This window comes from Sinocyclocheilus grahami, unplaced genomic scaffold, assembly GCF_001515645.1.
Source record: "Sinocyclocheilus grahami isolate Dianchi unplaced genomic scaffold, SAMN03320097.WGS_v1.1 scaffold361.1, whole genome shotgun sequence".
NCBI lineage: Eukaryota > Metazoa > Chordata > Actinopteri > Cypriniformes > Cyprinidae > Sinocyclocheilus > Sinocyclocheilus grahami.
In genome coordinates, this window is record NW_015505540.1 from 275,627 (window position 1) to 299,360 (window position 23,734).

The 23,734-nt window shown below is 37.1% G+C and overlaps 2 protein-coding genes across 2 annotated transcripts in view; both read left to right on the forward strand.

Moving 5' to 3' along the window:
* The window catches only part of LOC107549042 (diacylglycerol kinase alpha-like), a 29,785-nt gene extending 20,526 nt beyond the window's left edge, over nt 1-9,259 (forward strand). Inside the window, exons 9-24 of the mRNA XM_016229949.1 lie at nt 2,522-2,639; nt 2,872-2,960; nt 3,449-3,568; nt 3,713-3,811; nt 4,189-4,275; nt 4,386-4,459; nt 4,564-4,638; nt 4,876-4,961; nt 5,062-5,151; nt 5,223-5,383; nt 5,568-5,632; nt 6,809-6,899; nt 7,276-7,453; nt 7,533-7,650; nt 8,007-8,067; nt 8,752-9,259. Coding sequence (XP_016085435.1) covers nt 2,522-2,639; nt 2,872-2,960; nt 3,449-3,568; nt 3,713-3,811; nt 4,189-4,275; nt 4,386-4,459; nt 4,564-4,638; nt 4,876-4,961; nt 5,062-5,151; nt 5,223-5,383; nt 5,568-5,632; nt 6,809-6,899; nt 7,276-7,453; nt 7,533-7,650; nt 8,007-8,067; nt 8,752-8,829 — 1,590 coding nt within the window. The 3' untranslated portion in view covers nt 8,830-9,259. The remainder of the gene's footprint in view (nt 1-2,521; nt 2,640-2,871; nt 2,961-3,448; nt 3,569-3,712; nt 3,812-4,188; nt 4,276-4,385; nt 4,460-4,563; nt 4,639-4,875; nt 4,962-5,061; nt 5,152-5,222; nt 5,384-5,567; nt 5,633-6,808; nt 6,900-7,275; nt 7,454-7,532; nt 7,651-8,006; nt 8,068-8,751) is intronic.
* Nucleotides 9,260-10,424: 1,165 nt separating this feature from the next.
* LOC107549045 (general receptor for phosphoinositides 1-associated scaffold protein-like) lies at nt 10,425-23,707 on the forward strand. Its single transcript, XM_016229953.1, has 8 exons — nt 10,425-10,843; nt 14,373-14,425; nt 15,265-15,319; nt 18,127-18,229; nt 20,054-20,147; nt 20,798-20,864; nt 22,200-22,266; nt 22,645-23,707. Exons 1-8 carry the CDS (start codon nt 10,631-10,633, stop codon nt 23,160-23,162), a joined length of 1,170 nt encoding a protein of 389 aa, XP_016085439.1. The 5' UTR covers nt 10,425-10,630; the 3' UTR covers nt 23,163-23,707.
* The last annotated feature ends 27 nt before the right edge of the window (nt 23,708-23,734 follow it).

The following is a 23,734-nucleotide window of genomic DNA, read 5'->3' on the forward strand; positions in this document are numbered from 1 at the left end:
TTTTTTCAAGCAGATCTACTCTTTCTGAAATTTGGTTGAGTATACCGTCTGTCCAGAGGGAGAGCAGGGTGGTACTCTGGGAATCTTTGTTCTCTGTTTTCATAAAAAGACAAAAAAAATATTGATAAAAAATAAAAAATCATTAAAAAAAACCTTACCAACTATTTGGTTACATTACTGGGAATCCTGTAGAATCCATTTATTTAAACCCTGGCGCAAGCAACAGTAACAGTGCTGGAAGCACATGCTCACATACCCACACACACTTATATGCACAGCCAATTGCACATTAGCATTATTTTTTACTTATTTTTAAAATATATTGTTTAATTGTTTTTATTTCTAAATGTAATTTTATTTACATTTTTATTTGTTTATTTTTTATCAAATCTTTATTTTTAATTACATTTTTATTTTTAACAAGCACATATGGATGTGATGCTCAAGTGTCCCATAAGAATTTTTCGGTGGTAAACCCATATAGATTTTCGATTAATCCAAATTTTACAGCACATGTCTGTGGTGGTTCACAGCCAGGATTCATATCTATAGCAGCTGTGAGATGCATATAGACTTGTGAATCTTTGCAAACCAGAAATCCCTTGCATCTCATTAGCACGTAATGCATAAGATCTACTTTACATGACATCTCATTAAAAATAAGCATGCATCTGAAGAAGGCATGCATTCAGAATATCCCTAACATGCATCTTTTCACACAAGCCTCTTGGCAGCTTCAACATGAAAGCTCAAGCTAGCTTCCAGCAAGTAACACTAGAGCAGTAGCTGGCTTCATACTCCTCTGGAGGGGGAACATAAGCCATTCAACTCCCAAAACTCTTGTATCTGTCCATACTGTGCTAGTGCATGACCTGGAGACAAGCCACAGAGTTAACAGCAACTTTTTTCCATGACTAAATACATCTAAATATAATGAAAACCAAAGCTCAACTAAATGCTAAGCCGGTGCCACTTTCACGCTAGAAATGTGCATTTAGTACTAATAAGTATAGTTCACACTTACACCACGTAAGGCAAAGTCAGTACGGAAGTTACAACTGCAAGACATTTGTTGTTACCACCAGCGGTCACAGTCTGTTACAGCAAATGCAGTTTGTGCTGTCACGTAGATTATTTTAATCACATGAATTTAGCCTAAACAACAGTCTTGCATTTGGGAGCCAGATCTTTGTCCTCATGCTCAACCATGTATCAAAGCCAGGGACTTCCCCGTGTGCTATTTCTACCTGCCCAAGTGGCACATGGGGGCTATGCTGAGCCATCAGGCCCAGTTACAGCATGGCTGTGTGGGCTTCAGTTTCTGACCGCCCGTTCGGCCGCCTGAAGTTCCCGCCTGAGTCATCCGAACCAATAATATTCTGAATTATTGCTGATTCCCTGATGTGACTGCGTGAGTCAATGTCCTCAGCCCACCCTAACCACCTCCAGCCAGCCGCTGAATTCATAATGATTTGCCAGTAGGTGTAAGATAAGCAAGCAATCTGAAATAAACAAGAAAACGACACTTGTGAGTCTGAGAGTGGTTCAAAAGCACATTCCACTGATTAGCATTTTATTTACGCTTATGTCGTCATCTGTTTCTTAAATAGATTGACATTTCATCTTATTTATTACAGGTGTATATCCAAAACTAAAAATGATGTCATCATTTATCCACCCTAACCCGTTTGCTGTTATTTTTTGTGTGAAACACAGGAGGAGAATTTCTGGTGAATCCTCACAAATGTTTTTCCCCTATGACAATGGAGGCCATAGATAAAAAATACAAAACCAAAAAATTTTTATCAGAGTAGTTCATGTGACTCATCTGCTATATTTCAAGTCTTCAGAAGTCATACAATAGCATTGTGTGATGATTCACAGCTAAAGTTTCCCTCCAGTAAGCTGCAATTGATTCCTTGAGTCAGTGAGTTGAACTTAAAAACAAAATCCATTAATGAATGAGCTGATTCTTTTAATTGAACCGATTGATCCAGTTCAAAAATCAAACTGATTTGTTCATGAATCACAAATTGTTTACGAATTGTGCAGTCCCATTAGTGGAATTTTTTGTGTAGATCTCTGTTGGTCAATACAGCAAATTTATGCAACTAACTTGAACTTGTCGCAAAATCAGTGTGGGGAAATCTTTGACCTTAATGTTAAATTCCCAATTGTGTGGATACTTGTTGAAATAACTGTATTTAGCCTGTGAGAATTTGCCGAACATCAGTAAATGTGACCAGACCTTTATCATTTGTTCATACTGGTTTGAAATGACATGAGAGTGAGTGAGTTATGATAAATGTTCTTTTGTCATCAGGCTACATATTTCGTAGCCATTTCTTTGCCTTTTTTACCTTGTATCTACATCTACACTCTGGTTATAGACAGATTAAAGAAATGTGAATCATTAGCTTCATAGGAACATATATTGAATGACATGTTACATTTTACAGAATTAGATTATAAAGAAAAACATAACCTGTTCTCTAACATGATGATTTTCTGCTTTCCAAAGATGACCCAAAGAGACGGCCAGCACCTGTGGAGGTTGAAACATTTCAACAAGCCTGTGTACTGCAACGTCTGTCAGAATATGCTGCTGGGGCTGCGCAAACAGGGTCTCTGCTGCACCTGTGAGTGGAACTCTGGGTAATTTACAAGATAGGCTCACAGTTTGTTTTGCAAATGTAATAAATATTTCCAGACTGCCAATAAAAGGTTTCATTTTAGCAATTTAAATTGATACATTCCTGAAATCCAGTGGGCCAATGTGTATTGTGGTTTATCTACCTAGCTCAAAATGTAGTTATGCATAACCTTGCAAATTCATATTTGTGGTTCTGATCAGTTTGGTATCATACACAGGCTGCAAATACACAGTCCATGGCCGGTGTGCAAATAAAAACCCGGCTCCGTGCACCCGCACATATGTGATGTCAAAGAAAGAGATGGGGGTAAGAAAACCTTTATTTCTTTTCTTTTGCTTTTGTCGATTAAATATAAAACCAATACAATTAAACATTTCAGGATTTAATGGCATCACTGTAAATAACTTAAAAAGTGATGTGCATAAAGCTTAAAAACTGCACAAACAACCTTTAATGCTACCTGTATATGTTAGTATATAAAACTGTATATTAAAAAGTAAAACCTAAAAAAGGAATAAAATAAAATAACACATTTTAATAAGTACATATCCTTTAAATAGTGTAAAAATGTTCTACATGGATTTTAAAAAGTTCCGTTTTATTTCTTATTCAACTGGGAACATCAACAGGGTGTCTCATCAAGGTCCTCTATTGTAGATATTACTTGTTTGGCCCAGGGCAGATAGAGCCCACTCTAAGCATCTTCTGTAAGCTTTTTTTTTTTTTCAGTACTGCCATCAAGCAGACACTGGAAACGTAAATAGCATATGTGCATCTAATTTGTTTGCATGCAGATTGCGGCCCATGACTGGGTGAGTGGAAACTGTGATTCTGGGAAGTGTGACCGGTGTCAGAAGAAGATAAAGAGTTTGCACGGCCTCACTGGGAAACGCTGTGTCTGGTGTCACACTATGGTGAGTTTGGGGCTGTTGGGTAAAAAAAAGAAATGCACTTCAAGATTAATTGTTGATAAAGTATCACAACTGAAGCAGGTCGATTTGTCATGTTTACTCTGGTTCATAGTTTATCATTAAATGCTTTTTACTGTCATATTTTAGAGACATGATGAGTGTGCAACCCAGGAACCCTTTGAATGTGATTGTGGCCCTTTTAGAGATCATATCTTACCACCGTGGGCCATTTATCCCATCATCAAGGTAATGCAAATTAAAGTCCGTCTGGAAGACCTACATAATTCCATGGATTAAAGTCTCAGGATTTGCAACTGTATACATCAAAATACACTCAAATATATGCTTACATGTACACTTTTATTATTTTATATTTAATGTTTATATATATATATATATATATATATATATATATAAGATGTTTATTAGATGATAAATATAGCCTGCAAAGCTCCATGATTGTGGAAAAGCACAACCATTCTATTTTGTTAAATTAAAAACAACATGATTAGATGGTTTAAATGGTTAAAAGATTACAGGTCTGCTTAAATAGAAGACAAAAGCACAGATTAATTGTGATTTCATTCTCCATTATACCTTTTGTTCTTTGTTTTCTCACTTAGGAGAGGCCGAACTGCATAAAGAACGGCTGTGCATTTGCAAGTGATGACAGTGACCACAACACTACACCTGATGGACAGGTTCTACAGGTAAGAGACACAGCCAGGACAGCCTTTTATGTTTCAGCTTTCCCAGGCTGAGATAAGAGATACTGAATGATGGCGGTGAAACTAACACACAACTTCCTGTCCCCAAACAGATAAACCCAATTCCTGACACTCATCCTCTTTTGGTGTTTGTGAATCCTAAAAGTGGCGGTAAACAGGGAGAGAGGTGAGAACACTTCCATCAGTCAGTTATTGTCTAATTTCCTGTGTGTCTTTAGAGATGTGTATTTTAAATCATAATTTTTACTCACAAAATGTGTGTTTTTACAGAGTCCTTCGGAAATTCCAATACTTGTTGAATCCTCGGCAGGTTTATAACCTTTCCAGTGGTGGACCAGGACCAGGGTAAGGATTTCACTAATATTTCAGCATATGTATGTCTTTATTTGTGCCCTGGATCCACTTGGTTGAACTTGTGGACAACTAAACTATTAAAAACCAACTAAGATTGAAAAACGCATGATTTATGATCCACATTTTGTGTTTCATAGATGTGGATGGTGATATATTGGGTTTAATACCTTAAAGAAGCTTGTAAAAAAATGAGGTTGTAATCTATATGATCTTTCATTTCCCAACCAGGTTATGTTTCTTCAGAGATCTGCCAGACTATAGAATATTAGTTTGTGGAGGTGACGGCACAGTTGGCTGGATCCTTGACGCTATAGGTTGGAAACTAAATCAAACATACATTGTGTAACACTCAATGCAAAACCATAGAGGATATGTATGTTTAGATCTCATTTCACTTTTCAATTCCTCATAAAGATAAAGCCAACCTGCCAATGCGCCCCCCGGTGGCTGTGCTTCCTCTTGGCACAGGAAATGATCTTGCACGCTGTCTTCGATGGGGAGGAGGTGAGGGCAAAAGCTGAACTTGAACATGTGCTATATATATATTGAAACTTGAACGTGTTATACTTTTGTAGGTTATGATGGAATGGATCTTGGCCGTATCCTGAAGGACATTGAGGGCAGTTCTGTGGCTCCGATGGATCGCTGGAGCATACAGGTGACCCTGGAGGACAGTCAGGAAAGGGGTGACCCTGTGCCCTACGAAATCATCAACAACTACTTCTCCATTGGAGTGGTATGACACATACAGTACAGCATCCATCTGAAATATGACCTCTATTGTATTCGATTTTATGCAGTTTCAATCATCTCATTTTCTTTCTGTTTCTCTGCCAAAATAATATGTGTTATCTGTAAAAACTTTCTTATTTAACTCATAGTATATTTATCATTCTCACTGTTGATTGTTTGTGGAACAGGATGCCTCCATTGCTCACCGCTTCCACACCATGAGGGAGAAACACCCACAGAAGTTTAACAGCAGGTGGGGATGTTGCACACTAGGACCCCACTAGAGTCCACAGATCTACTCATCAATATGTATTTCTTCAAAAAATAAAAAAGAATATACAAAAAAATCCATCATCTTATTTTAATATTTATGGTATAAGACAATAACTCAATCTTGGCCTTTTAAATATTATGTGATGCTTGTAAATGGAGTGTATGTCTAATGTTCATTACAATGCACAGCGGAACAGTGGATTTGATGTAAATTATTTATAGGAAACATTTAATAGATTTTAATTTATTGTAACCATTGTAAATGTAGGTTGTTTGTTTGGCTTAAATCATGCAATTTCCTTATAAAAAATAAATTAAAAAATGTATGTATATATATATATATATATATATATATATATATATACAGTATATATATAATTTCATTTTTGCCCGATTATTTCCTGGAATTTCATTATTGGAAAGAAATAAAAATAAATTATAATTGTAATAAAGATAATTATAACTGTAAACTAAATATTACTATTATTATTTATTTATTTTATTAGATATTAATTCAGGAAGGGGGCATTAAAATGTATTTAGAGTAACAGTAAAAAAATGTTACATTGTTTCAAAAGATATCTCATTCAAATAAATGCTGTTCTTTTGATCTTTCTATTCATCAAGAATCCTGAAAAAAAAGTATCACAGTTTCCACAAAAGTATAAAGCACCACAATTGTTTTTAACATTAATAATAATAATAAGAAATGTTATTAGAACATCAAATCATCACATTAGTATGATTTCTGAAGGATCATGTGACACTAAGACTGGAGTAATGGCTGCAAAGAATTCAGCTTTGTATTCACAGGAATTAATTACATATTAAAACATAGAAAACCGTTATTTTAAATTGTAATGATATTTTACAATATAACAGTTTTTAATGTATTTTTTATAAAATATTTGCAGCCTTGGTGAGCATAAGAGACATCTTTCAAAAACATTTAAAAATCTTACTGACTCCAAACTTTTGACTATAGTGTATATACACTATGTATTTGTTTTGTTGTTTTTTTGAAAATCAGTTTGACTTGGTAACGTCCAATTTAATTATCAAAAGCATATATAATAAAAACCGCCAAATAAAACGATCTGTAATGGGTATCACACATTTGTTGCTTCCTTTTCATGCATATATAACTTTCTTACAGGATGAAGAACAAACTGTGGTATTTTGAATTTGCCACGTCCGAGACGATCTCAGCATCTTGTAAAAAACTCAAGGAGTGTCTCACCATTGAGGTGAGAAAAAACGCCTTATAAATAAAGGATCACACTCCTATCTAAGTTCAAAGAGGTTATTGATCATTCCAGCTACCCTTCTTCCCTTGTGTTGAAAGCTCATCAAAAAGCATCAACTAAAAAGCATGAGCACAGTGAGGGCATTAGAGTACTAACACATGTTATTAACCTGCTTCTGGTATTAGTCGTCTGTCAGAGCTCAAGCCAGGAACATTTCAATCAAGCAGATCAGGGGCATTAATTCAGAATATGAAGCAAATGCAATTCATTACTTAAAAATCTGCTCATGCATGTTAGAAGTATTCGGCTAGAAATCGTTTTGTATATGAAAAACTTTACGGAACTGACCCCAGTGCCTCTGTCTGGCCTCATCCAGTGTTGCGGGACCCAGCTGGATCTTGGTAGTCTTTCTCTGGAGGGCATCGCCGTCCTCAACATTCCTAGCATGCACGGCGGCTCTAACCTGTGGGGTGAAGCCAAAAAAAGTGACAGAGCGGACCAGGACTTGCCTGAGGTCATAGTAGACCCCGACGTCTTAAAAGTGAGCCCGCAAGGTACGCTTCCTTCAATGCAGGGAAAAAAACTTTTAATATGAAGATCATCCAAAACACTGAACAGACTGTCTCCGAACAGACATGAGCGACAAGCGCATGGAGGTGGTGGGATTGGAAGGAGCCATTGAGATGGGACAGATATACACAGGGCTGAAGAGCGCAGTCCGACTTGCCAAAACATCTCAGATTACCATCAGGTGAGACATAAGGTTACCAGCAGATGTCAGCAATTGTCCTTAAACAAGCTCATACTGGCACAACATGTCATGACATGCTCAGACATGACTGTCTGTCTAATCAACATTCCCTGTATTTGCATACTCATTTGTTCGCTTTTTTCAAAAGCAAAATATGTAAATTACATTCCATTAATTCATTTGTCATTAAATGGGCATAGTCAATTTATTCTGTAACACTCTGTCAACCATTATTGAGTCGTATGTGAATGTCTGCTTAGTCAGCCAAGCAATTGCCCATCATATGATTCACTGGTTATTTTGGTTTCTAAAAATGTATCTAATTGTTTTATTCAAAAATGTTCACTCATTTATAGGACAAAGAAGCCTTTGCCCATGCAGATTGATGGAGAACCGTGGATGCAGCCACCTTGTACCGTAAGTGTCCACCATACTGCCTTTCTAAGCATTTGACTTTGATTCATCCAGGTGACTCTTTTGAATCTATTCACTAAAAAGATTTTTTAAAAGACCATTAACAGTGTTTAGATAAGTGGTTTCTAATAAAAAATACAACTAATTTAAGCTTTTAGTGAATTATAATGATTTGTTAAAAAAAAAAACATTCAAAAAAATAATTCAAGTATGAACCATCACTAAATTTAAGTGATAGATTGTCATCCAAACTGAAACAAAACAGCATTTATGTTCTCGTCAGCTTATGTTATTTCACCGTTTAAAGGAATAGTTCATCCAAAAATTACAATTTGAAATAGTAAATGTACCCTCAGGCCATCCAAGATGTAGAGTTTCTTCATTCGAACAGATTTGGAGAAAATTATCATTATGGGTGAATGGGTGCCGCCAGAACGAGAGTTCAAACAGCTGATAAAAACAATGCTATATTTCTCCAAATCTGTTATGAAACAAACTCATCTACATCTTGAATGGCCTGAGGGTGAGTACATTTTCAGGGTGAATTAATTTTGAGCTAATTTTTATTTTAAATTTTTGAGTGAACTATTCCTTTCGCTTCAGTTTAAAACAATAGAAACAAGTCAGCATTAAATGAGATTTAACTTATTGTGTTGTTTTATCTGTCTTTCTATTTTTCTTCCTCAGATTCGCATCACACACAAAAACCAAGCCAGTATGCTGATGGGTCCTCAAGCCAAATCTGGCTTTTTCAACCTGAAATAGAGTTTACCTGCGCTTGAAGCTGTTTTAAGTTTGCTTCGAAACTCTGTGTGCATTAACAATTACTCTGAAGCCAATGACAGTTTAAAGCCACTATGTCAATTTTGCAGCAAATGCTTAATAAGGTTTTAGCTCTTACTCAAATCCTTGTGTTTTTTGGAGATTATCCTTACATGAGGTACAAACTCTTCACTAGACCATCTTAACCTCAAATATGCTCTCTTTAAAGAAATGCAGTGCTCTTAAACAGTAGCTCATGCATTTTTGCATGCATTTTTTGCTGTGATATACATATCGTGCACAGGTCATTCCAAGTAAATAGGATGGATATTTGTTTTAAGCTTATGTAGATATACATAAAAAAATGCATCACCCCAAAGCATCCAGTGTATGAATCACGGTTTGATGCGCAGTGACTTTGCTGTATAGGAAGATCTGTCCATAGATTGCTGTGATATACATATCGTGCACAGGTCATTCCAAGTAAATAGGATGGATATTTGTTTTAAGCTTATGTAGATATACATAAAAAAATCACTCCAAAGCGTCCAGTGTATGAATCACGGTTTGATGCGCAGTGACTTTGCTGTATAGGAAGATCTGTCCATAGATCTGTGCTAACTCTGCACACTGCTTTTAGCTATTCCTTTAGATTTTTCTCAGCTACTTTTACTAATTTACTAATCATGAATGTCAGATTACTCCAGGCTAAACAAGTTACCAGTGTGATCTTTACCAGATCAGTGACTAGCTTGAGCCAAATCAAATCTAAAGAGCTTTATGAGACATCTAATTTATTTGCTGTTAAAATGTAAACACCTAAAATAGTAGTGGTAATGTTTAGATAAAATACCGAAATTAAATCAACAGTATGTTAACTGATTTTATTAGGTTATAATAGTATCAAGAATGTGTTGAGTCAGTTGTGTAAAACTGATTTTGCAGCATTTCATACATTTACACAGTTGTCAATCTATTGTATTTCCTTCAGGTTTTCGATTACACATTTATGGCACTCTGGTAGGCTTTGTCATTTTACATTGCTCCTGAGAATGTAGAGGATCTCTTAATTTTGTGAATTTGTCTGAATAAACATTTCAATGTTAAATGATTCGCAGTGCGTCACTGATTTTTGATACAAGTTTCATAATGTCATAATTTGCCTCAACACTCATAAGGAGTTTGCCGCATATGAGCACTAGAGGGCGCCATCAGTTTAACTAATTTTACACCAGCCTGCTCAACCATTGGGTGCAAGTGCCAAGTTTCATTTTCTCATGTACCATTTCTACGCAACTGAAAATAAGTTAATTATTTTATTTGATTATATATTTTTTTACGTATACCGTAAACGTATATTTATATTACGGATATTTTTTATCTAAAATGTTGCTACTATTGCTTAATTATGTCTGGTTTAATAATATTTATGCTTGCAAAACAGTTTCATTGACTTTCGAAGGCTTCGATGTACTGTCGTGCCAAAACATCGCTTCTGTGCATGACAACCAATCACATCGCGCCAATTGTGTGGCCCCGCCCCCTTGAAGATTTCAGCATCTCTCCCCAATCGCTTGTTCCCGCCCCCTCTTTCAAGTATTTCCTTCACATGTGCGTTTGTTTCTAAACCCGACGAGTCTGTCCGCAGATGCTGCAGCTGATACTGAGCTAAAGCTGGGGTTTGTTGCACAAGTCAGACTGCTAGCTGGTGGCGAGTGGGTGGCTTTTCACCCACACTCAGTACTTTTCATCTCTCATTCTTCTTTCATCCACTGTTGCTTTCTTATCGAGTGACACGCGGAATATGAAAAATATGACTTTCCGACGGGTAAAGAAGCTGAACTCAAACGAGCCGGACAGCGGGTCGTTGTGTCATGACAGTGGGGAGGTCTACTTTACGTCCTCCAAATCGGACAGCTGTGGGACTGTGGATCGTGGACCCTCAAACTCCACTGAGGTTTATAATTACAAGACCCTCGCTTACTCTGGAGGGACCCTACCGAGGAACTTTAAAAAGGTTAGAGCATTTCATTTGAACCTCTAGATTCAATTTGCTGTATTTGAGTCCTTAAAGTATTTACATGTACCATGGCGAAATATTAATGAAAATATTTAGCTACTGTGTTAGGCTACATGTGATTATATTTATCTACTTTTGATTCCCTTCTGGGGGGGGGGGGACGTGATGATTTGCTGGTCCTAGTCACCCAACCTATGATCAAAAAGGTGTTTTGGATGGTTTTAAAGGCAATTTTTAGATGGTCAGGTAGGGAGACCATCTTAAACAAGATAAGACCAATACATCATCTTAGGCTGGTTTTAGAGCAATATTGGCATTATTTTAGCCAGATATTGAGTGCAGAGGCTTATTTAGAAAATCCTGATCCTGAATAATCTTAAACCATTTTAAGATGGGTTTTAGCTGGTCTCAGAGGCTTGCCAGACTTGGGAGACCAGCTGAAAACAGCAAGCCAGTTTTTTTTCTTCTGCAAGGTTGAGCTGTAGTTTCCACATCGTGTTACTGAGTTAAAACTGAACTCATACTTCATCATTCATACTAATAACAGCTACTGGAGTCAAAGCTTTAGAAGTAATATTAAATGTTTGCCTCCTTTATATCTGCCCTCTATGTATGAACATCTTGAATACATTGTTTGGTTTTGTCTGGACATAATTAAGCACAGAAACAACAGTCCTGTGATGAGTTTGCTTTGATTAGAACCAGTAGTGTGCATGCAACACTCAAGTTTGATTAGTTTGAAGGCACACAAGTTGAGCTCCTCCTCTCTTAATAACTTTTATATGCCACCATCATTGGATGTAACATTATAGAAGGACAGTGTTTCTCAAACCTGGTCTTGGAGTAGCCTTGAACTGGACATTTTGGATGTTTCTCTTAATTGCACACCTGGTTTATATCGTCAGCTCATTGCTTGATGCTCTGAACTGGGTATAATACATTCAAAATGTGCAATACTCAAGTGCTCCAGGATTAAGAATCACTGTTGTATGGGGCTAGTTAAGGTAGTTAGACTCAATTAGACTATGATGTCCCTGTTTGAGTCTTGTCCTGAATGGCTCAAGCAGTTGTCACCTTTTGCTTGGCATATAAAGAATTTCTTGACCTGCGTTCATTCACACCTGTCCATCAATATGCATCTGTGACCATCAGCATGTGACGGTTCCTCTGAAGAACCTCATTTGAATGTGTACATGTGAGCAGTCATGCTGAACTTTAGAAGTGGCTACACTTGTTCATTTCTGCGTGACTCTGAATCATTATTTTTCATGCAAACAGGCAATAATTCATATCATGCCATTGAAAGTAGAGATTGACCAATATTCAACTCTTACTACTGGATAGCACCCAGATTACATCACTGTGAGTTCAATAGTAAACAGTGTTCAGTGGTAAAATAACTTTATTCATTGTTAGCATACAACCTTTGACCTTGTGAAAATGTATGATCAGCTTCTTTTTTTTTTTTTTTTTAGGTAGCATCCATTCATTATGGATGAGATTTATTTTTTGCATTTTAGCATAAGCTAAAAGAAAATAAATTTTCATATAAATTAGAAAAATATTTTTATTATTATTTACAATAATGCAAATTAGATTTAGTTTTGATCTTAAGATTAGTTTTGAGCTTAATAATAATAATAATGGAAATGTAATTTACATATCTGAAAATAATAATAATAATAATTATAGATGCAAACATAGATGGTATTGGCAATGTCTAGTACAAAGTCTCCAACACTTCCTTCCAAATCCAAAGAGAGACATTAATCTGCTGGTCAATTCTACAATGTACTCTTGCTTTGGCAAAAGCAGTTGCTCTCTTGGGTTTTGACCATACAGATGTGAGCCTGCTTGGTTCTGGACTTCTGGCCCTTGGGTTTAGACTCCCTGAAGTGTGTTTCATGGTCACTCATGGTGTAAAGTGTTTCCCGGTGTCTTTGGACCACCCACACGCAGGTCTGACTCCACCGACTCTTTTTTTTCTGTAAACAGCTCGTCCCTGCTGAATTCTGGGCCTGCTCTTTTACAGTCAGCCTCCTGTGTGGCCAGCCGGGCCATTTTATGGATCCTGACCAAGTGTCCCGGGCAGTGAAGCCCCCCCCTGGTTGTCTGAGACCTTTGTGGTGTGGAACTGAATTTACTGCAGAATTGAAAAAGCCTGAGTGACCAGGGGTCAGTGTGGTTGTGTTGTTGACTGTGTAATGAAATGACTTTTGAAATTCAAATAGGTCTGATATGATCTCAGTATTTCCCAGTAGGTGTCTGGTGTTTATATTTAAACTACATCTATAATCTAGTATGTGTTATGGCTCTGAAGGGATAGTTCACTTAGAAATTACAATACTGTCATTTATTTCCCCCGTCATTCCAAACCTGTATGACTCTTTCTTCTGTCTGTTTTTTTTGTTGTGTTTGTTGTTGTAGTTTTAGTTCTCTGTTTATGTTTAATGTTTTTATCCATATATTGAAAGTCAGTGACATCCAAAGTTTTGTCATTGAGGTTGAGTAAATGATGACAGAGTTTTCATTTTTGGATGAACTATCCCTTTAAGACAATTTTGCTGTTTACAAATATGAAGTCTTTTAGTTGGGAGGGGGGGGGGTACATTTGGGAAAAAAATAATTATTAGGGCAGAATGACCGCAATTTTTGCCATTTTAAATGTTTTATTTTAATTTGCGGAAATTAGTCCTGAACAAAGCTTACAGTGGAGTACTACATGACAAGCTTTTGGATTGTAGGGCAGGTTTATGAACAGCTCTCTGTATCTGGACTCCTACACTTTGCGTGAATGCCGGGCCACAGCAGGGTATTGTGCGGCCGAGAGCTTTGCTACCCCATCCAACTGCCCCCAAGGGACCCTCTTAGTTACTTGGAAATAAATGAAGTCATTGAGGGGGATCCTACGACAATTCTCAAAGTGTCCGAAAATAAAGAAAGGCAACGTTTTACTAGCTTTGGAGGGTTTGTGCACAAAGTGCACTTTGTGGGAAGCTGAAGTTGTTGGGGTTGAGGTACAGTCCGATTGAATGGGCGTCTGTAAATGCGGGCGTAATATGAATTAATTCTTATGTCCTTCGCGCAGTTTGGGTTGGGTTTTCAACATTATCAGCCAGAACATCAGTACAGTTGTTAGCACATGACAGAACTTGTATTCACCAACCTGGCTGCATCTTAGATCTCCTTGTGATAATTTCAGAGACGCTTACAGCGATAAGTGTACCTAGTCTGGAGATAAAATAAGATCAGAGACCAAACCAAAGAAAGCTGCAACAGAAACGGTTAAGTGAAAGCGGCAGACAGGCATGCATTTCAGGTTATATCTGCGATTGTCATCCAAGCTGTTAAACAGCATATGTGTGTAATGAACATTATTGCAGAACCTACAGCTCAGACTTTGGGAAAAGACCTGTTGATCGGGGGGATTTCTAAGGACAGATATTCCAAAGGTCACAGACACTCATTTTCTTTCTCTCTTGTTGTCTTTCTATTTTTCCCTTCATCTCTCTATCTTGCTAAACAGAATGGTGGGCTGCAAAAATGGAAACCCCTTTCGCACTCTCTAGAACCACAAAGGTAAGATTGCCATTTGTTTGGTGTGTGCATGCGTCATTGTTACTTCCTTAAAATATACTCTATTTATTGCGACAGTTATGAAAACGTCAGACCCTTGTCTTTCACACCTTTCCACAGTGTCATGGCATAAAAATATCCGCCCTTAAACAACCGCAATTATAGATTCATATAAAATGGCCTTTTTGGAGGACAGAATGAATGCAATGAGGTCTGAATGAATAAAAAGGGAGTGTGTTTTGGATCGGCCAGATGGTCAGATGCGATCTTTCTTCACTGTATGCATCTCTTTATTCTTTAGTATAAGCATATGCATAATTCATGATTGCCTAATGATGTATGAGTGCTTTCAGAAAAACAGGACTCATTTGAATCCCGCGATTGCTCAATTGTCTAGACAACTACTATTATCCCAACAGAAGTCATCTCCGGTTTAAAATGCACCTATGCGGTAGTCATTCATACCCTGAGGCCGTTGTTATCGAGAATTGTAAAAACAGACTGTATAACAGTATGAAACCGAAAGTGCACTGAAAGCATAGTTTGAAAATGAGCTGTTCAGATGTCACACACAGAATTTTTAAAAAACTTTGTTCTTTTTCAAACGTTTCCCATTACGCCACATAGACGTATCCTCCAAAACAGCAGCATCATGCGGTTGACTATGCGTTTCCTCAGTGTGTCTTTCATCATCCATGTTCCTGTAAGCACTGACCATCAGTCAAGGTCATAGATTGAGACAAAACCACTTAGAACGACACTTTACTAAGACTGTCTCTGTACAGCAGCCCCTTTTGAGCTCATATTAATAGAAAACCCTCTATTTTGGTTTTTCCTTCCAGGAAAACAGTGATCCTAATGAAGAAAGAGGAGGAGACCTTTGGCTTTGAGATCCAGGTAAGAGGGATTTAAAACTCTTTGAATTCATTCAAGGTGTCTGAAATGGTGGTAAATAATGTAAACCTTTCTAAGATGACTTAGTTTGTACATATGGGTGGGCTGCTCAGAATTAAAGAAAAGTAAGACCTTGGATGAAGGATCTATTCATGGTTAAATAGCTGTTATGTTCAGTCAATGACACCAGTGTTTATTTGACCTCATTTTGACAGAAACAAGTATTAGCTAAGGTTTATCTATGTGTAATCCAGTTGTAGTTGTGACAGAATCAAAAATCCCTCTTGGTGTGAGAACCTGCTTGTTTTCTCTGTAATTTGTTCTTCACAATGTTCACTTTATCAAAGGCCAGTTCCTCAATGTGGAACCGATTATGAACTCTGCATTAGTAATTCTTTATCCTGCTTCAAAGCAGTATGTCATTTGTTTTGACAAATGTACCAGATAGCTAGTTTATATTTAGGAATGTATAATAGTTCAGATGGAGGACCCCTCCTTTCCTGCCATGTCCTCTTGTACAGGATATGGCATCAAGTTTCTGTCACATGAGAGGCGACATATCAAGAAATGAATTGTTTTCTAGGATGGCGTGCTGTAGACAACATTGTTTTTGGAGTCTCTTAGCAGCGGGGATACGGTTGGCCGTATCTACTATGTAAATATGACTGTACTTTGCATCTCCCGAGGCGCTTAGTGTCTCAGAGATCCGCGTAAGCGGTTGGAGTGTGTGGGAAGAGGAAGGAAACGGACGATTCCAAACATTTGAAAACACTTTGCAAATGATTCACGTTTCAGAGATGTTTCTAAATTTGCATGTTTTTTTCTTCTAAATGTAGTCTTTGGGAGTGTTTATTGATAGTCCAGGCCATACAATATTGCAGTGGGTATTTAGAGGTTTTTCCTTAAAGGGACAGTTCACCCAAAAAGAGTTTCAAAATGTATTCACCCTCATAATATTTGAAACCATATGACATTTTCTTTCGTTTTAATTTCCTTTAAATTTAATTAAATTGTTTAATTTAATGAGAATGTCAGAGCTTATATTTTTCCATACAATAAAAGTGAATGGCGACTCATTGTCAAGCAAGATTTTCATTGAATATTGGCTAAAATTGCTGAATGTTGATTGAATTAATTCCTTTAGAAGACTTCAAATAAAGCACACAAGTCATATTGACTGCTTTTTGGTGTTTTTTTTGGCAGTTGACAGCCCCAGTCATTGTCATTGTAATGGTAAAGAGCAGCGTTAGCATTCTTCGAAACATCTCTTTTTGTGCTCTACTGAATGAAGTCAGTCATTGGGGTTTGTAACAACACAAGAGTGAGTAAATGATGACAGAATGTTCATTTTTGAGTAAACTATCCCTTTAAGACCGCCTTTATGAAGAGTCACCCAGAGTTTAGTCAGATTCACCTTTTCTTTCTGACATAATGAGGTTTAACAGTATCCTCAGCTCACATGTTAACCTCAACAACAGCCTTGGGTTTCAGTATGGGGAGTAAGCAGCAACACCAGTTATCCTCAAAGCTATTGAAATAAGGCATTCTAATGCATGTTACACTCTCAAGAAATTGTCATTCATTGTCGTGAGAGCGTCTTAGAGCCACAGCGTGTTTCTGTGGTGACTGATGAAAACATTGTGCGCCACAGCAAACATTTGGGCTCCACACACGTCAGGAAACTGACAGCAAAGTGAGACACTCATTTGAATCTGCACACATCCATGAACCAAAGTGCCGCTGATACCAAAGGCACCAACATGCAAATGGCTTCAGTATATCAGCATGTGCGTTTCACCATGAGCTACTGATTACAGTTATAATGGAAACAAAAGCTGATGTTTTGCGTATCGACAGACTCTTCCTGTTCTGTTTTAAACTTCTCTTACTGTGTAGAGGTGCATGGTGTTCTTAACTCATAGAATTAATACTCTGAAATATCTCACACCACTATGAAATGTTATAACCACTTCCATCCTTAATACATCCTCAATAGTTTACACAGAAATCCAGTTGCTAGTCCACTGCAGCACTGCATGATTTTACTGGTGCAGAAAACATTTTATTGCTACTATTAAAAATTGCTTGTATGTAGGTTCATAGATATTACATTATATTATCCATACATTTTTGCAAACCGCTTGGCCAATGAAGGGTCGTGGATATATATTGTTATAATCGAAAATATTCAATGTAAATGTAACTGTAAATTTAAACGTTTCCTTTTTGACTGAATATAATTGAATATCAATTTCATTCAGAAATATGCCACGTTACACATGTAAAATGGGTTTTGACACCAAGTAAACTATCGCTAACTCTCAGATATGGTGCTAACATTTGCCAAACATTTTCATAAGCCTCCGCCAGATGCATGTACAGTTCAAACATTGGAACGACAACAAAACCCAGGCGTTTTCAAATGGCCCAGTTTTGGTGTGGCTTGTTTATCAAGGATGTTTGCATGTGCGTAAACCACCTGGAGCCATCCCTCACGTTCAGTATCCTTTAAGCTATCGAGTCTGTCAGTCAGTCTTTATGAAGCCGTGCAGGTCAACATTCTAGTCATTGAACACATTATGGCATTAAGCCACTGTGGAAACACTATCAGACCCGATTTAGCAATGCTACGTCGAACAATAAGCCTCGGCTTTCAAACAAATGGCACACCTTTGCTGCCTAGCGTATGAATCATTTTGTTTACTTTAGCATGATCTGATTGCATATCTATAAATAACATTACCCTCTGCAAAAGAGACAGCTTTGTTTACAGTCTGTTTTTTTTTTTTTATTATTTTGTGTGTCTACAGACATATGGGCTGCATCACCAGAGTGAGAACTCGGTAGAGATGTGCACCTTTGTTTGCAAAGTCCACGAAGACAGTCCTGCCCAATTTGCTGGCCTTAAAGTCGGTAAGTGTGCTCATATTAACACCACCCTTTATGTTTGCTCCGTAATTCCTGCTCTTTAAACTGGCATTTGACACAGAGGCTAGAATATTCAGAGTGATCCTTGGGGTCATAGGGAGTGTGTTTTAAAGCATAACAAGGATAGGTTTCCTTCATCTACTTCTTGAACATCCTGTTTTGTAGTGAAATGAGTCAGTCTGAATAGGAGTAATATTTCAGAAGGCATGCAAATGTCTTGCTTTCTCACTTGGAGATCTCGTCAGTCTGTCAAAACACCATGACAGTTGAGTGGCAGCCCTGCTGTTTTAGCAAGAGCAAATATCACAGAGCTGCACCCACATAGACTGTATGTGGATTTTTATTCTTTCAAACTGTAAAACCGGATACTGCCAAGTCACTCTGTGGCTTTTTTTTTTTTTTATGTTTTTTATTTTTTGTTTAGAAAGCTCTTACTGTACTTGGCGTAAATCTTTTACTTGGCATAACATTTTTTTTTTTTTTGAAAAAAGTATCTTATGCTCACCAAGGCTGCATTTGTTTTAATTTATTTTATTTAAAAATTTAACATTTTTTTTTCTTTCTTTTTTCAATAATTTAATTATCCTTGCTCTATAAATGAATTATTTTCTTTCAAAACATAAAACTTGCCAGAAACTTCTGAATTAGCATTTGTGTATTAGTTTCAGTCCTTATAGAAACTTGTTAGCAACTTTATTTCGAGTTTAGAGAACAAGTTGACAAGTAGAACAAGATGTTTTTTCTAAGAATGCATCTGTGCCACTGTCCTATAATGCCCTATTCAGGCTTTTATGAATTGTTACCACTTGCTAGAAATTGTATATGTAAAATCTGCATTCTTTTCTGTAATCTCAAAGAGAACAAACAGTTCTGCGTCTAAAATACCCGCTTGCTCTGTTCCGGGATCAGTTGATCTTCTCCAGAGTCTGAAATGTAACAATTAGGACTCCTAGATAAACTGATGTCAGATCAGAGGTAAAGAGGAACTCCTACTCAGAGTTGCTGTGCGTGAGTGTTGGTTTCGCTTCCTGCATTCCCTGCATGCTTTGCACTATTGTCGTCTTTGGCCTGTCTCTCAAAAGCACATGACCTCATCGTTCTTAGTTAGACAAGAAAACCCAAACCTTTCCAAGGAGAAAAGGAATTATTTCATTACATATTGATGCGGACAATCCAGCCCCTCTCCGGCAGATGTGTCCCAAAACACTTTAGTAAATTGTCTTCCCAAAATCCTCCAGGTTGAGTTTTGTAAAGGAGAAAAAAAGCTCAATTATTACATCAAATAAGATTGCTTTGAGTTTTTGTCACGTGAAGAGAAAAAAACACACAAGATGAGTGTATAAATTGACATAATTTTTATATTCATGCTGTTGTTCCAAACTTGTATGACTCCTGTGTTAGAACCGAAATGATGTCTAGTAGAGTGTTCATGCTGCTCTTTTTTTTCATACGATGAAAGTGGATGGTGACCATGCATGTCAAGCTCTAAAGCACCATAAAAGTAGTCAATGCGACTTGTGCATTATATTCCAAATGTTCAAAAGCCATTTAACAAACTGAAACTGAATGCGCTCTCTGAAAATGTTTCCTATGAACTCTTGTTTTGCAGCCATGGTCGCCATTCTTTTTCAGTGTGTGGAAATGGGATTTCACAATAAGTGTCTCCTTTTGTGTTCCTTAAAAGAAGGAGAGCCAGGTTTCAAAATAAAGAAAATAACGATGAAAGAATTAATTTTGCACACAAAATGTTAGTATACTGTGTCCAGTCAGATCTGTTCTCAGTTTAACACTCTTCTCTTGGGTTTGTAGGAGACACGATCGCCAGTGTGAACGACACTTCTGTTGAAGGCTTTCGCCATAAAGAAATCGTCCAGCTCATTAAATCATCAGGCAACATCATTAGGTATGTAGATATTTAATGTTCTATCATGTCTACATTTTTTTTTAAATTAGCGAAATTTACTCTTTCTTAAAGTAGAATGGATGTTTTAAGTTTAAATTAAAACTAAGTTGTTCCGAGTGTACCTGTGGTCTTTTTTGATTGGCATGAAAAATTAGATCTGCTATTACTTGATTGGAACCACACTCTCCTTGCCCCTTTTATTTCCTGTTTAATTAAAGATGAAAGGCCAGTGAAAATGAACCTCCATTTATAAAGTGTGGAGACCAGTGATGTGAACCACATGAATGCGTAAAAGTTCATGCCTTCGCTCTCCACGGCTTTTAACCCAATTATTTCCACTTTTAAACGTGGGGTTATGCTGTAAATGAGAAAGTTTACAGCAGCCCAGTAAAAAAAAAAGAGGTTCCTGCTTCATATCATATCACCAATGCTGGTCCTGAAATTATATACATTTGGGGGAAGGGGAGTTTTGTATTACCACTAAGCTCATATTCAGACACGTTGTGGTCTTAAGTCTGTTGTAAAGACCTCTTTGACTTTAAAGTGTTTAATTGGAGTGTTTAATACACTGAGGCTTTGATGTGTAATACAGCACGATATAGGAAGTGACTTTGTCATGCAATACTGTGTTATTTTGTTCCTGTGTCTAGGCTAGAAACCGTCTACAGCGACTCTATACGAAAATCAGAATTGGAAGCACGACTGCAGTATCTAAAGGTAAGTTTCTCAAAGAACATGTACACCGACATGCTCGTATCAAGCAGCGTGTCGTCTCATATACAGAGACGTTTACGAGCGTTGTAATGTAAGCCCAGCTTTAACACAGCTGCCCTGGTTTGGCACCGAGCACTAGCGCTGACCACACCTGTTTCCTCTCACACCCCACCTGTTCCAGTGACAGGCCAGTCTTAATCCTCACATACCACAGTACAGCTGACACAGTGCCGTCCGAAACAAAGCAAGGCACATTTTTACATTCCTTAGGACATTCTCATATGTGAAAGAAGATGCCTAGGCCATAAAGTTTATATACAACTACGGTTTCATTTTGGTTGTCACTTCTGTGGTGTTTGAGAGATATGTTTTGGTACAAAGGCTTTTGTCAGGGTTGAAGTTATTTAAATAAATCAATTAAATAAAAATCTATTAAATCTAGTTGTCAGACAATGTTAGAGGGTCTCATTAAAATGACAAAATAATTTTCGTTCATTGAAAGCTGAAACTAAATAAATCATAAATATTAGATAGAAAAAGTAAACTTAAACATTTTATTTCAGTTAGTTGCCACGGCTATAATTTGAGTTATTTTTGTTCATTTAAAATATTAAAATGACTAAAACTAAAATAAAAATCAAGTTAAATAGAACTATTAAAAAAAACTACAAATGACAAAAGCACACAATTTCCATAACTTAGACTAAAATGAAAATGAAAACTGAAACACTAATTCAAAGTATTAATAAAATCTGTTATAATACTAAAATTAAATACTAAAATAACCCTGGCTCACTAAAAGTTAATCTTTAAAAATGCTAATAACTTCTTAACAGTGTTCAATTTAATCTTTTGCAAACCATAAAATATCAATTTTTCATACTGTACATTATAATACTGTAATGTCTAAAATTACTTGTGGCATTTAAAGTAACTGATTTTATTACTGATTATCTGCCATAACATAAAAATAAGTATCTGTTTATACTTTTACTTATATTATCTGCTTTCTTTTTATTATATCAAATTCAGCAAAATAACAGATAAAAACAATCAAAATCACAATAAATACAAAAATATCATGATAAACCAACTTTTCAACCTTTTCATTTTTTTATGATTTGACATTGAATTGATTAAAAAATGGCCCTGCACAACAAAGAACTCTGCAATAGGTTGTGATGCGAGAAGTAGCAACAAAGAACTGAAAGCTGTCTGACCTCACTGACCACAAACTTCCCTGTTCTCTATGAAGATGATGATGGGGAAAAAATAAAATGAACCGATCAGCCAAATGACACGTGAAATGACTCTTACTGTGTCTTTTTGTCTCTCCAGCAAACCCTGCATGAGAAATGGGATGAATACAGATCTCTTATGGTGCAAGAGCAGCGGCTTGTGCATGGTGAGTTTTAGCACATGATAGCGATCTTACTAAACCAGGCCTTTGAATGACACGTCCCCTACTGTTTATGAGCTTGTTTCAATAGCGTATAAAGGTTGGAAGCCTGACATTTCAGGACTTCTGCATATATTTGTATCACACAAAATACTTCCTGTTAGCACAATGTTGTGATAGACGACACATTTAAAAGCACATGTTAGTTTTTTCCAGTGTGATTAAAGATCAAACTAAATGCCTTAACATAGCAACATAATACTTTACTAGCCTGCAGGATCTCTTAAAGACTTATTTTAAAATGTAAAGAACCTTAAAACGGGGAGTAATTTTCCTTTAACGCATTTCAGAGGTTAATTTAGCTATCCGTTTTCACACTCACAGGCATCGTCATGAGTGATGTGGCAGTGTATGAGTCTCTGGAGTCAGCCGGTGTGTACGGTAGTCTGGGAGCTCCGAGCCCTGCAGCCATGCGCGCGTTACTTGGCACCGGGAGCACGAGCAGCAGCGTCAGCCATCTTAGTGCCGCCACAACTGAGGATGACCCACTCTACCAAACCTGCATCTTCCAGGGGGAGTGCTCCAATAACGCCAGCAACGACGAGCTTGATGCAAACCAAAAGAAGACCCAAAACGGCCGTCCACGTCTCGTCCGACCTGCCAGTGAGCTCTTTGTTACAGCCAAGACCCCCCTGACCCGTAGCGCCAGCACACGCAGTTACCTGAGGGGTGCGCCGTCATCATCATCATCGTCGTCCTCTGTGCCTAACGGAGAAAAGCAGCAGTGCGGAGGGTTCAGCACACTGCAGCGCAAACCCAAACAGAAGAGCTTCAGGCGAAGGCTGTTGAAGTACATTCCTGGATTAAACCGACCCCTGGAAGAGGAGGAAAGCAAACTGTGAGAAACAAAGCGAACTGAGATTCAAAGACTCACTTAGCCAAAGACTAAATGTTTAAAACGAGCGAAAAGGAAACTGAAGACCAAAAGTGGAGGCAAGATAAACCAAAGAATCCAGTGATGATAAAATAGTGTTTTCATCTTGTTTTCTCAGAAAAGTTGATAGTAATTTTAAGTGGGCCAAAAGTTTCAAAGCCTTTTCTTTTGAAATCTGAAAGCAAAACATTAGCAAACGATTGGTTGGGCAACTTGAATATTAGTTATAGACTTGAAGTATTCAGATTAATCTAAAATGCTGAGAGTAGATGTGGATGCATGTCTGTTTGTCGCTGGAATATTGTTTAAAATTCTGTAACAAATAATATAATGGTTAACAAGGCCCAAAAATGTGGACCAGTGTGTCTTAATAACTTTGTCAACTCCTTTAACTAGTTTATTAACTTTGTCTAACTTTATTTCCTGGTGCACATTTTGCACTTAAATCAAGAAGCAAATGTTTGTACATATTTTGTTAATGTTTAATTTATTTATTTAATGTTTATTTTCAGTTTTTTTTGTGTGTATTTTTGCCTTTTC